A 14,979-nucleotide genomic window follows, 5' to 3' on the forward strand; every position below is an offset into this window, starting at 1 on the left:
CTCATTAACAAGGTAACGGAGGCCTGTGATAAATACGGTCTCAATCTGAACATTAAAAAGACAAAATACATGAGTGTAAGTAAGTCCCATATAGATGACAGAACGTGCACAGTGAATGGAGTCCCATTAGAGAGAACACATTCCGTTATATACTTGGGTTGCACTCTGGATGATGACTGGAACCATACCACGGAATTGAGATGCCGAATCGAGAAAGCCAGGGTGGCGTTTCGTTGGGAATCAGAACTAGAATGGTGAGATGCTACGTCTTCTCGGTCCTCTTATATGGAGTAGAGGCTTGGACGCTCACAGAAACGATTCTCAAAAAACTTGAAGCTTTTGAAATGTGGGTGTATAGGCGCATGCTTCGTATCAGCTGGAAGGACAAAGTTACAAATGTCGAGGTGATGTCAAGGATGAAAAAGACCAAAGAAATAGTCAAACTAATAAAAACCAGGAAACTGGCATACTTTGGCCACATCATGCGGCATCCCGAGAAGTATCGCCTTCTACATCTCATCATTCAAGAGAAGATCTCCGGTAAGCGAGGCCCTGGTAGAAGAAGAACGTCCTGGCTCAAAAACCTCAGGGACTGGTTTGAGCTCAGCACTCCATCCCTATTCAGAGCAGCGACGGACAGGGGCCAAATGGCCAAATTCATCGCCGACGTCTGATAACGGATATGGCACACAAAGAAGATAGTATTGTTACTGCTAATTACGATACTTCATATCACTCCCCTCCATTTTTGGTATGTGAAAATTTCTCAACTGTCACTTTGTGTTTTGTTTTCTTTTTTATCGTCTGTATTTGGGATGAAGGTGGATAATTAAGGCACCGGAATTGTGATGGAAGCGGCGAGTTTATTTACGTTTATTATACTATATGGTTACATTTTTTAATAATTTAATTTTACGGAGGGCGAAATGTACGCGTTCGCGGTTTTGCTGCTTGTCGCGATCTCTGCGCCATCTTGAAAAATCATTCCCAACGGTTTTTTTTCTTGGGCGACGTTGCATATCTCCAACGGTCAAAGACAATGTTGCCGGCCGACTTTTAACATTATTTATTTTCGTAATCAGCGCTTTATTATTTGTTGGCTTTGATACCGATTCGGGCGTCTCCAGATACACAAAGACATCCCCAAATGGGGACCATACGGGGGTGTCACATTCACTTCGGACTGGAGGCGACACGCCGCTACCACCACAATAAAATTAACTCACGGCAAATGTGCAAAATGGCTACGTTTTATTTATCTTTATTTTTCCCGGAGACAACATACGTGGTGTCTTTTCGAACGGCAATTTATAACTGATTTATTTAAATAAAGGGGCGGTCTCTTAACATGCAGCGGCCATTGCAAAGTTGTGATTGGTCGATTACCCAAAATGGCCGCCACAGAGTACATGTGTTTACAAAATGCTGAGCCGTTTGTCCACTTTATTCGGCGATCAGATAATTTCAAAGACTGTAGTTTTTTTTTGTTTTCCTTCATATAAGTGGGTGTACTTGATTCAAAAAAAAAATCCGGAAAATGTTCATTTAATTTTTTTTTGAAAATTTCCCACCCCACCTGTCAAATGGACATTCCGAAAAAACAATCCAGAAAAAGAACCTCCTCGGAATCAGCTCGTTGAGAAAATTACGAGCTCGCAGAATTACGATCGATTTAAAAATCGTTTTTAGCTGTTTTTTGTACACCGACTTATACGGTACATTCCTAGTCTAATCTCACATATTATTAATTCGCATATTGGTAAATTACAATTTCACTATTGTTAATACTTAATATCTAATTATTTGCTTCCGCTCATCCCTTACACCAGCAGAATCCCGCAAAATAACCAAGTGGTACGGTCATATGTATTCCACTCCGCTAATTGACGCTTTTTAGGCCTACAAAGCAAAGAGATTGGATAGGCTAATCTCTTTGCTACAAAGCCTTATTTCCGACTTCCCATTTAAGATGGGAAGTCCATGGGCATGTCACTACCTACACTAAATAATATTGTATTTAGGATACCTATAACATTTTCAGTCCGATTCATTTTCACTATTATTCTCACGAATATCACCACCAATAGTTGTATTAATTATGAAAATATTATAAAACTGGTGGTGCTGCTGTCTTATTACCTACACCGCTCTGACAGGGTCATAATTGGCTATTGGTTGTGGTTTAATACTTTTGACGCGGAAGACGCACACGGCGCGTAATGACCAGGCGGCCGATCGATGTAATTAACGTGCATTTTAAAGGGGGCAATTAAAATCTCATTAACTTTTTAGCAGCGAAAGCGTTAATAATATGCCTGGATGAAATCAAAAACTCTCTCAGAAAGTGTTTTTCAAAATTATGTATTTTCAAAATCAATTGGCTTCTACCTTGTACTGAGGCGCTGCTGTATAGGTATATATACTGCAAAATTATTTCTCAGATTTTTCATACATGAAATATTAAGTATTTGGTTCATCATTTCTGTATTGGAATCAAGAAATATTTAACCAGTTTCCCTGGTCTCCATTAGAGTCAATCTTTTTTTGGCAATAAATTTGAAGTTGCGAAGTGGCGTTCTTTCCACCTTTTGATGATATCCAAACCACTGCGTACAACCAGATGAGTTAAAGATATCGATATTCTTTCGTGTTCTCTCAATCTGTGCGTGCAGATTCAGAGTCTGCACTGAATCACACTCCATTTGGGAGTGTCCGGGTTCAAAAAAGCAATGATCAATCTTTGGTACATTGAGATTTTTAGTACCATCAAAAACATTGCACACACTATGATATTGCGGTTCTGCCCACCATATGTGTCCGAAAAAAGCAAAGTCTTTCCCGTTTACTACAATACCATACCGTTTCCATTTCAAATTCAGCAAAATTAATCTATTGCAGTAGGTATAGCTCGATCCTTAAATAGTTTTTTTTAATTCTCGACCTTTCACTTTTCTGTCTATGCGTGCATTGTTTCTTCTAATAAACTTGCCTTTTCAGAATCAGAGGCTTTATGAAACTTATAGCAGGTCGCAAATGTCTTTCTTTGGTTTGTGGAACTTTAGTTTAAATTCGCTGCGCTGCCCATCAGGTGGCCATTATATATAATTAACATGTTATTTAAATGTGGTAATTCAATATTATTTAAGAGTTCCGCAGCGAATGGGTCATGCCTATAATTTTTCATTCAAACCATTTTTCAGGCAAATATTCTTTTCTAGGCAATTTTCCTTATACAATTCAAACATTTTATCCATTTTAATTTATATTGAAATAAAAGATTTTATATAAGTCAAATTCTTATCTTATCCTACGAATATATGGAAGGATCGGGGAATTTCGATTGCCACAAAAATGATGCTTGTACAAACATTAGTGTTCTCGATATTTATATACGGAGTCGAGTCGTGGACCCTAATGCCGGCGCTCCATTGGCACGCAAGTCAGACGATTTACAGTCTTCGGACTTTTTTTTCGCGTGGAGCACCCCAGGTCTGCGGACTTTTTAATCCGCAGACCAGGCTCGTTGGATTTCAAACATGTTTGATATTTTACTCGCCGAGCCGCTGAAATTCGTACGTTCACCACGCTTTACCGTCACATTATTTATATCTATGCCGACGGACGACAGCGCCATCATTATTTTACTGTCATTCAAAGTGTTCGGACATCTCACATCGATAACAACAATGGTAGATCTACGAGTGCATTCGAAAAGTTTCTTGGAAGATTTTATTAGTTGTTTTAAAGACAACCCATCGTTGTGGAAGACGACCAGCCCACTATACAAGAATCGTGATGCCAAGTCCTTGGCGTATGCGGAACTTTTGGAGATTTTAATCAAGGTGGAGCCGCAGGCAAGGGTCGACGATGTTAAAAAGAAAATACAGACATTGAGGTCGGGTTACAGAAAGGAGAGAAATAAAGTAAGGACATCATATCGAAGCGGAGCCGGCACAGACGCAGTTTATCTACCCAAACTGTGGTACTATAAAAATTTGGAGTTCTTGAACGACCAAATGGAAGGTACGTAGGAATGCTTTAAAGCTATTTATTATACACGTGCAGATTATGAAATTGTCGTACCTAGCTCTGAAAGAGACATCGCATTAGATTAGCTACTATTAAGCAATTAAAACATACAGCTATGAATCATTTCTAGTCACAATAAAATTTCTTATTCTTTGCCGAGGTAGGTAATAAATAATAATAATATATAGGTACGAGGGAATGCTTTAAAGCTATTTATTATACACGTGCAGACTATGACATTGTCGTATCTCTGAAAGTGACATCGCATTAGATTAGCTACTATTAAGCAATTAAAACATACAGCTATGAATCATTTCTAGTCACAATAAAATTATTTATTCTTTGCTGAGGTAGGTAAGAAATAATAATATATAGGTACGATCATGGCGGTGGAAGCGCGGCTCATTGAGTCGTGGTCGGGTCCCAGGTTCAAATCCTGGGTCTGACAAGTACACATTGAATTTCAATTTGTGTATGAGTCAGAGTATGGACCTAATATGTTGAGCAAGTGGCTGACATCCATTTCTCGTAAAAACAAAATCTGTCAATACAAACCTCCACTCCGTGGAGGTCCATATTATGATCGGACATGGTCGAAAGAAGAAGAAAAGAAATGATCATAAAATCAAAAATCGCTCGAGTTAGGTTCCTTCAGAGACAATCAATAAATCGTCAATCATCAATCAAAATTAATGGTACAGTTTGGTTATGAGGAATACAGCGGAAAACACATTTTGAAAATACCCGATATACTGGATTACACCAATTATACCAATATCAATATTAACCGTATGAAGGAATGGGTACTTAGGGGAGAGATAATAAAAAACAAGTTTGAGTATTATGTTGTATTTTAACAATTTACATTTTGTTTTACAGAATCGAGCTCAATATCCAGCATGGTGGACGATTTGGAAAACATGTCTCCTGATGAGAGTTACTCCAACTCGTTAAACAACGAAGATTGTATTGAGGTAAAACATTTTAACTAAATTGTTACATTGGTTTAATTTATCTATTGCTTATCATACTTTCTTGCCATGTGACAGCCCCGGTAGTATTAAAATATTTTTCGAAATCTCCTCGCGCTTTCTTAGCATTGGCAGTCGAGTTCCGATTAGTCGTTGCTTCCAAAGGCGCTAAGGTGTCCTGTGACCTCAGTCCGAGCTCTATTAAACCTGTCTCAGGATTTTCCCTATCAAGGTCATGAGAAGGAGTATAAGTATGTGTTGATTTGCGACGAAGAAAGTTGTGCAGCACACAGCAAGTTAATACAACTGTATTGATATTTTCAATTTTCATGTTTATTGGAGCTTGAAAAATGCGGAATCTAGCAGCTAAAATGCCAAAAACATTTTCTATAATTCGCCTGGCTCTGCATGTCCGATAATTATATATTCTTTTACTGTGATTTAATTGCCTTTGTGAATACGGCTTTATGAAATCGTTACGTAATGCAAAGGCTTCATCGCCAATATAAACAAATGGCAGTGCATCAGAATTAGCAGTAGGTTTTTTTGGTGCAGGTATTTTTAATCTGCCTTCGTCTAAACGTTTGAAAAAATCAGATTTTCTCAGTACGCCTCCATCAGAAATACGTCCATTTGTTCCAACATCAACATAAATAAATTCATAATTAGCATTTGCAATCGCCATCAAAACAATGCTGTGGAAATGTTTGTAATTATAAAAGTGGGAGCCGGCGCCTGCAGGTGGCACGATTGCAATGTGTTTCCCATCAACTGCGCCCAGGCAATTTGGAAATTGCCATTTACTATTAAATTCTTCTGCAATCGTCTCCATTTCTTCGTGCGTATCAGGGAACTGCAACAAAAAATAATCAACATTTTATTTACAGATAGAATATTCGCCTTCAACATCCACGTTGTCGACTACTCCAAGGTCGAATCTCAATAGAGCACCAGAACCCCCATCGTTCAAACGAAAAAAATCGAATGATAGCGCCAACAAAGTGTTAGAATTAATCACCGACAAACTAAGCAAGACTGAAGATGAATTTGATGTTTTTGGCAAAATGATGGCCATGAAACTACGATCGATGTCACAGGGACAAAGATTGCTGGCCGAGAAGCTGATGCATGAAGTTGCCTTTATGGGACAAAGTGACAAAATAATGCCAGCAACTACTGTTCATACTCAACCAGTTTATCGTATATTAAGCAAAAATGTACAAAAGCCGGTATAATAAATTAATGTTTTTTGTATGAATAAATATCTTGTAAAAATATTTGTTTTTTTGTTTGTTTTTATGCCTATAAACCTTAGCTTAAGCGATACAACAAATGGTAAGTATTTGAGCTATGTTAGCAAACCTATATTATTATGTGGCCTCATTTAGAAATCAAATTTCATGCTTGCTTTTCGAAGAATATGACTAGTATTACAATACATTCAACAGGAATAATTAAGCAGCTTGCTTACAGCCTATATGGAGAGTCCTGGCTAGGTACAGCATTCTAATGGTCTATTGAATATTTAGCATGTCAACGATGGCCTTATTTGTGACTATATATATACCTATCTCAAATGCATCTTGTCTGCCATTCTTATGATGTTGCCGTCTATGATTTATATAGGTAAAACAATCCACTAAGCGTTCACTTTATAAGACCAACCAATGTCTACTTGTTAATGATATATTTGTAAATTTGCCCAACTTTATTAGATGACGTATAATATAATACACACCTTGAAATATTCTCCTTTCAAAACGTCAATGATGACTTGGCAAGTTTCGGGAATTATCTTGCCCAGAGTTTGTCTTCCAATCGCAGTTCTATAATGCAAGTCAGTGAATGTTCCGCCGGCAGCCAAAAATCGCAGGGTTGCACATAATCTATCACGAGGAGAAATAGCTTCCCTCATCATAGTATTTTTTTTTTTAATAAATGGGGAGACCAAATTATACAGTTCTGTGTATACATCCTCCGACATTCGCAAATAATTGCGGAAATCGCTCGGTTGCAAACGCAATTCTCGTATTAAATTTGTGTGGGATAATGTCGTTCGTTTCCTTATCCAATGTTTCACCCAGTATTTGTGTACCCTTTGCTTCGTTATTACATTATCTGCCACCCAATAACCCAAAAAACATAAAACGTCGGTATCATTTAACGCCATCACGATTTAACTGTCAGATATACGTACCTATATTATCTATGCTGTCAAAGTCGACTGTTTTACTCGTCAAATTAATTATATACTCGTTTCGTTGAACGTCTGTTGGCCAGTAGCAGAACGTAGAAAAATCTGAAGACTTATTGTCGTCGGACTTTTGGCTCGCTAATGGAGCGCTGGCATAAAGGAAAGAGAACGGAAGGCAATTGATGCCTTTGAGATGTGTTGTTGGCACCGAATGCTGCGCATTTCTTGAACGGAGCACAAGACGAACCAGTCAATCATCCAGAGACTGAAGATAAAGGAACGGCTCTCGATGAAATGTCTGAGAAGAATTCTGCAGTTCTTTGGACATATTGTTAGGCGCGGACCGGACAACCTGGAGAGACTGGTAGTTTTGGGTAGCCTCAAGGGAAGGCGAAGCAGAGGAGAGCGTCTGCGCGATGGAGAGACCAAGTGAAAGAGCTCTGCTGAAAAAGAATAAAAAATCTTATTTTCGAACCAAACATAGGAAAAGTCACATATGCAGAGCAATGCAATCGAAAATTACGATATCGCTAGGTAATAAAATTTATTCATTAGGTACCTATCTAGAGCCGAAAACTTTAGGTATTTTATTTTGTCTATGGTCATGTGCCGTTTTCCTGTCGGGTTCTAGCAATAGAAATTCCGTTTTCTTGCTGGCTTCAATAATAATTAACAATATCAATTAATTAGGTATAATATAATACCTACCTACTAAGAAATCATTATCACACATCTCATAAAAAGTATTATTTGTATATTTTTAAGTCAATAATAATTAAAGACTAATTATTTAATATACCTACCTACCTAAAAGAAAAAGTTAGGTTTATATTATTCTGTTCAACCAAATGATTAGGTATATCCTGCAAAAATAGAGATTTGAAATGTTAATCGTTTTGGTATTTTGTCAAAAAATATTTTTTGTTACTGTCAATTTTTTTCACGTGAATTTTATACATTTATCTTGTCTATTGTATTATTATCTATTATATTTTGGCAATCGTCGAGTTAGTATATAGTATATTAGTCTATGCGTCGAGTCGTGCGAGGAGTAAAGTTGAACTTGTACAAATTAAATTGGATGCATATGTCATATCAGGTTCACATGTAAGTTTACCACGTGTTTATGTTTTGTGTATTGTGTAGCAATTTTGTATTGTCACGTTCATTATCATTTTGCATTCGGCAATATCTAGTTGGGTATGGAACTTTTGAACAGCGATGACAAAAATCACACCCTGAATTTTTCATAACACGCACCTATTCTTCTTTTATTTGAATATCTCTTCTTACAGGTACCAATATGAGCGATAGAAAAGTAGCAAATACGTCCCTCCAGCTTCTGCAAGGGTACACTAGCTCATCAGATTCGTGCGATGAAGAGGATGACATTTCACCTGTGACAGGTGACAGATCATCTCTTCACCGCAAAGACGGAGATGCAAATATTTTAACAAATGAAGTATGCTCAAATGGAAATGTCGCGAAAAGAGATACTTCAAAAGCAAATGAGGAAAAATTGTCTTTGGATGCGGCTAAAAATGAAAAGTTTCTTCTCACTGCATCTGCTGATCAAGCATTTTTAGACGCCTTGAAGAATGTTGAAAAATTAGACAATGACTCTTCAATTTTGCACAGCGATAGACTTTCCCGTGATAATGAAAACAACGCCGCGGGAGGAATTGAAATAAAATCCACACCCAATGTTAGCATTGGTACTGAACCTACTAAAGACAGTGCCAATAATTCAGATAATGTATCACAGTTACCCAATACAAATAATTACAGAAGTGTTACCACAGAGCACCCTAAAGGCAATAATTCGTCCGAATGTACAGATAATATGCAAAATCTGAGAAAAGAAAATGCAGATTTCATACTTTCTTGTAGCTCTTCTAATACCGATTGTGATGATTCTGATGACTCGAGTGAATGGGAAAGCTTAAAAGGTGTTGAAGACTGCAGTGATAGGTTTGTTTTCTTTATATCAAAATATTCTCTTTGAAAATCACTAAACATTTTTAAGATTTTTTTGTATTTCAGTTATTACTGTGATCACTTTCAAAAACTTGATTTAATTTGATTAAAAGGTGAATCTAACAGGATAACATCATAGCCCCCATGGGGCTGTGACGGGTTGACCTGAAAAGTGCGGCCTGTGGCGCTATTTTATTTGTATACTATTAAAATTTTATAATGTCTAATTATGTGATCCAATTTTTGATTACTGTGTGTCAATATTCGACAACCCCATAATTCAAGTGGATTTATTTAACAATACAAAAAGATCGCTAAAAATACACCTAAATATCATTAATTTTATCTGAAACAACATTTATAAAACGATTCTGTAAAGCGTCCCACTGCTAGTAACTCTAGCTATGGGTAGGGGGGCCCGCCAAAGACCCTGGCCTGGGGCCGGCTTCAAGATGTGGGGGCCATGGATAACATACACCAAATAGTCTTAGTTTATCATACACCAGACATGTCGAACGTGGTCGGAATTAAGTCGTGAAAATGTAAAACATTCAGTTGTAATACGATAACGATTTCATTGAGATTTTGAAGGGAAAGCAATAACTATTTCTATTTTTAATTCTAAACTAGCTTATGTGAAAATTGTTTTTAAATTAACCTTGTGGAAGCCCATGTGACTTTGTCGTGTCACTCATTTCAAATCGCATCACTCACCGCCTACCGCAGGAGTGAGGCTAGACTGAGGCCTAATTTCTCATTACTGTCACGCAGTGGTCTCTGCACAGTTTTGGAGAATAGTTTGGCAAAAAAAAAGACCAAAACTTATAACCTCACGACGAATGGGAATTGTCCTCAGCGAAATATTTAAGTTTGTTTAAGTTAAAAACTGTCAATGGGAAAGTGTGGTAGATCATTGCCAGATTTGATACCGGGTAGTAGATTACAGCCTACTTAAAGTTGGACATGCCTGTTATACACAATTAGTTTTTTTTTTTAACTTTTACTCTTCAAAATGTACAACATTATATACATAGCAATATTGTGGCTTTTGAGTACTACGAGTGAGTAACGCTGTGCACCCACATCTGACTGCTGCAGAGATTGGTCATATTAGTAGACATTGATGTACAAGGATGGTTGTTCGTCATTGGGTTGATGCTCTGTATCAAAGACACATTACACACACAACATGTTTTTGCCACACAGCTGTTCTTACCAGCTACGCTACTGTGTAGCACATGAGTGAACCTTCTTTGTATTGATGATTACTTTTAGTGATGAAGATGCCGAGAGAAGCATTGCCGGAAACCTGACCAAAAAATTACCTGCCCTCAAAGTAAAAGGCGAACTCGGTATAGACGATTTGCCGCCTATTGAAGACCTCACTATCTCTGTTAAGCATGAAGAATGCATGTTGGTGGGAACCATCAATGATATAGTTAACCAACTAGGTGAGTCTGTCTTGCCTTGAATCTCCTCTTGAATAATATTATGTAGCATTTCAACGAACTCATTGAGTTTGGTGGAATTACCAGCGAAAAAGTAGAGAACTAGAAGAGTGGAAAGAGCTAAGGGATTCCTTCATCCGGTAATGGATCAATCCGGGGTGATATCTGAATATCATAAACTAATATACAACCATTACTAGTTGCCAACGGATCAGGCCGCTGCGGTTTAGAGAAATACTGTGTTGTACCGATGCCTGAAATTCCAGTTTTATGTAGCTGCCTCATGAAAAATATTTTTTTAATAACCTACCTATTTCAGATGACGTAACTACATTTTGGGCTTTTTCCCCATTGTTTGACTTTTGGTATTCATATTTTTGTTTTTATTTTGTTACAGTTATAATCGAAGCACTGCCAAATAAGCCAGCTCTAGATATAGACACAGTGTTGTTTTTAGATGAAGGAGCCAAGACGCTTGGTGTTATATTTGATGTTTTCGGACAGGTACATTCTTCACTATTAAGATTTCGATTTTCATTTCTTAATGAAAGGTATTAACTAAAATAAAACAAAATATGAAGTAGCTACTCTACGACAACATCTTAAACAACTTAACAACAACTAAAAAGCTCCTCCCATTTAGTCGCCAACAGTGGTTCCTTCACGTAGCCAAGAAGATGTCGTAGATTACTTATCTATATTGTGTGTATAGTACAATAGTACAAAAATGTTTCTTTTTCACATTTAAAAAAAAAATGAATAGGTAAATTCGTTTGATTTTCATTATTCGTTTGACTAATAAATTAATATACACTGAACTCTCCATTTATAAGGTGGATACGTTCCACGTGATACCGTGTTAAAAAAATTCCTTGGCAGAAATAGAGGATATGTTGGGTATTCAGGTCGTTTTCTGGCCATTTTCTTGAAGTTATAATATTTAATTTAAAAGTTCATCCAGAATGAAAATTGATATTAGTTCTTCCTGCCAAAAACTTGTAATCAATGCTGTCAGGTTGGACATGGAAATTTTATTGCCCTTCCAGATTCATCCCTAATTATTTAGAAATTCCATCTAAAATACATGTCAATTTTATTCTTGTTAATATAATTTCTTTTGTTGTCAGATTTACCTTTCTTTCCCCTACTTTTTAAAAATATGGGTCACTGGCCACTAAAATCCCGGGACATTGTTCGTCCCAGTTCTACAATAATTTTATTCTTTCACATGCCAGTAGATTTTCCCCATATGCCATATATTCACCACCGCTGTTCTTAACAATCTAACCGCATAAATAGCTAATTTTTCCCAAATTGTCCCTTAAACCGTAGTTATTTAGTTTTGTTTTTTTATTATTATTCTATAATAGTTATTAATTACTTGAAAATATTTCTATACATACATAAAATTGTACTTATTATTGTATATAGTTATTTTTTCAGTAGGTACCTACATATATCTATTATGTTTAATAACATATTTCTATAATTGAGCTTGTTGGACTTTTAAAATTAAGAATATTTGAAATTATTTTATGTTATATTAAATTGTTGTAGAATTATGTATGTATCACTAATTTTCTGTTGTTTTATTCATTTCCAGGTTACATCGCCATATTATTGTGTTCGCTTTAATTCAAATGATCACATTAAGGAAAAGGGCATAGTAATTGGAATGTGTGTTTACTGCGCTCCTAAAACTGAGCACACCCATCTTGTATTTGTTTCCGAATTGATGAGGTATTTCAAAGTGTTATGTTCTCTATTTGCATAGTAGTTATTCTCGACTAGGCGTCAGGAGCTTGTGTTTAGGTCCCACATGAATTTGCAAAAACTTACACAGTAAATTAAAACTTTAAACGACCCATTAAAAAAACAATGAAGCATTTTAAATGTTTTGCTTGATTAGACAGATGTCCGCGTGGTTATTATTGAATTAGCACTGCACCTTTCCATGCCATGTTGCGTTTCTTGTGATTTTTTAATTTCTATTACCAGGATCATGGACCGTGTAGGACCATGTTTCACATCTATACGTAAGCACTGGTAGCACACCTTGGTTGGGAGGTCACTTTTGAAGATACTTTTCGGACGTCCAAATGCACTCCATGCTAGTTTGGTTCTACAAACAATTTCATCATACATAAATTAACATTATGTTGTCCAAGATAGACGTAGTTGTTGACCCACTCGATTTGAGTGCCATTGATGAGGATCACCTTTGGTTCAGTAAAGCAGTTTATCATTAGTTTTGTCTTAGACATTTATTTTTAATATTAGATTATAATATATGTATATTACCACAAATACACAATTTTTGTTTGAAATCATTACCAGACATGGTGAAAATTTTTCAATTTTCTACCCTCACAAATTTAAGTCAACATCCACTGGGAGTGGTGTGCATGTTGTAAATGCAGGGTAGAGCCCTCCACGCCATACACAACAGGCACCCTACTTCCAGTGGGCTATGCGTCGAAGGTATCAGGCAGGATTCTCTTTGTCATATAGTAAGATTTTCTGATATTTTCTACCATATTAAATGGCTGTGTTGCAGGTTGAAAGGTTCCGATGCATCATGGAAAGATGACACAGAACCGCCATCGCAGTACATGGAATTTTCCGATGACGAAGAAGAAAGGAGGTCTAAGAGAAGCAATAAGGATAAAAAGAGAGCTATGAGCGCCGCTGCGACACAACACGGCGAGCCGTCAGGTGGGCGCCCTAAGCAAAACAAACCGACTGAATACGAAGAGAGGATGAACAGGAAGAACCTTCAAAAGACAGCGGAGACTAATCGGGGATTCGCTGGTTTTCGCAATCGCCATTTACACGTTAGACATTCCAATCCGTTCTACGGTCGTACTGATAATTATAATCAATTGAATAGTGACATTCGATGGGGCACCGGCGGAAATTTCTTCATGGGCGGTAACCCTTTCGAGATGTCTCCGAGGCAGAGATCGAGATTCGGAGGAGCCTTGCCTCCTCTGCCGCCTTTGCCCCCTTTGATGCGCCCACCTCGCTTTTCCGCCCCCCTCTGGTTCATGAACACCCCTCCTCCTGCTCCTCCGGGAACGTAGCTTCCGTCTCTTTCTACTTTTGTAACACAATACTTTTACTAAAAAAATATTTTATATTAGGTTAGGGGGCGGCAGGTCTACTCTGGGAAGCAAATTGAGATAACAAGAGCAGAAAAAAATATCTGCTCGATTCACAAGATCAGTTTTTCTTTCTTCACATTTTTGTTTTAGTTGATTTTTAAGCAGTTTAAATCGGATATGATAATAGTGAACAATTCTAATTTAATAAATTGTGGTTCTAGAAACCATGTTATTAACATTGTACTGCATTTCGAAGCAAAGATGGGGTATCTACTAATGGTGGATGGTGGATAATTGAATTTGTGTATTATCAGAAATACAGTTTTTTTTCAATTTAAACTTAATAATATGAATATAAAAGTAACTCACAACGTAAATACATACGCAAGTATGTACAACCTACATTTGTTTTCATCAAATTATGGAAAATGTCTATTTTTCCCTATTCACACCACTATTAGGAAATTGTGCAAGATTGAAACTAACTGCAGTCGAGCTCGGTTATTACGATCACGGATATAATGAGGAAACATTCGTTCACATTTTAGTTTATGATTTTCTCCATACACTTATTCACTTTTATAACGAGCTCCTTATCGGATATACCGAGCTAAAATATCGTCAAAAATTTTCTTAAAACTGTTAATGTCGATTGTTTAATAACATTTCGACCCTAAGCAATAAAATCCAACTGGACAGGATGCCGCCGAAGTTGGATTACGTTTATGACACTAGTTAAGTGTACCTACCTAATTGGTTGTTTTGCCGACAATATTGAAAAAGTATCCACGCATATGGTTGAAATTCCATGTAAAAAATCCAAGGTTTGTGAAGTCGGTAGGTACCTACCAGCGTTCATTACAATAAACAACTTCTTTTGTAGTTTATGAATGCCATGCTTGATTCGGGGAAAAATTCTAATTGTGTATTTTTGTTTGAATTGTGACTTTTTGTGTTATGTGACCGCTCATTTAAAAATACATATTCTCTGATATAACGAGTAATGCTTATAACGAGCAAATTCAGTCGGTCCCATCTTCCTCGTAATAACCAAGTTCGACCGTATTTGGTTAATGTCTAGATTTGTACAATGTGGAATGCGGAAGCTATTCTAAAATGCCCAGATATCCCATGTGTGCTTGGTAGAGTAGTAGTTTAAAGAAAGTGCACTCATCACTCGCATGAATCTTGTTATGCTACTTTTCAATGGTTATATTATATAATATATCTGTTAAAATAAATATACCAACTTAATA

At 36.8% G+C, this 14,979-nt stretch overlaps 2 protein-coding genes across 2 annotated transcripts; both read left to right on the top strand.

Annotated features, from left to right (window-relative positions):
- The first annotated feature begins 251 nt into the window (after window positions 1-251).
- On the top strand, window positions 252-674 carry LOC147068352 (uncharacterized). The gene has a single exon (XM_085952970.1). It carries the CDS (start codon window positions 252-254, stop codon window positions 672-674), a length of 423 nt encoding a protein of 140 aa, XP_085809096.1.
- Window positions 675-8,231: 7,557 nt separating this feature from the next.
- LOC147068353 (uncharacterized) lies at window positions 8,232-14,976 on the top strand. The gene is made up of 6 exons (XM_085953191.1): window positions 8,232-8,301; window positions 8,490-9,165; window positions 10,447-10,622; window positions 11,017-11,123; window positions 12,223-12,359; window positions 13,177-14,976. Exons 2-6 carry the CDS (start codon window positions 8,498-8,500, stop codon window positions 13,700-13,702), a joined length of 1,614 nt encoding a protein of 537 aa, XP_085809317.1. The 5' UTR covers window positions 8,232-8,301; window positions 8,490-8,497; the 3' UTR covers window positions 13,703-14,976.
- The last annotated feature ends 3 nt before the right edge of the window (window positions 14,977-14,979 follow it).

The sequence above is a fragment of the Rhyacophila brunnea genome, unplaced genomic scaffold (genome assembly GCF_057557595.1).
Source record: "Rhyacophila brunnea isolate RB1 unplaced genomic scaffold, BYU_Rbru_1.0 scaffold_3, whole genome shotgun sequence".
Taxonomy (NCBI): Eukaryota; Metazoa; Arthropoda; class Insecta; order Trichoptera; family Rhyacophilidae; genus Rhyacophila; species Rhyacophila brunnea.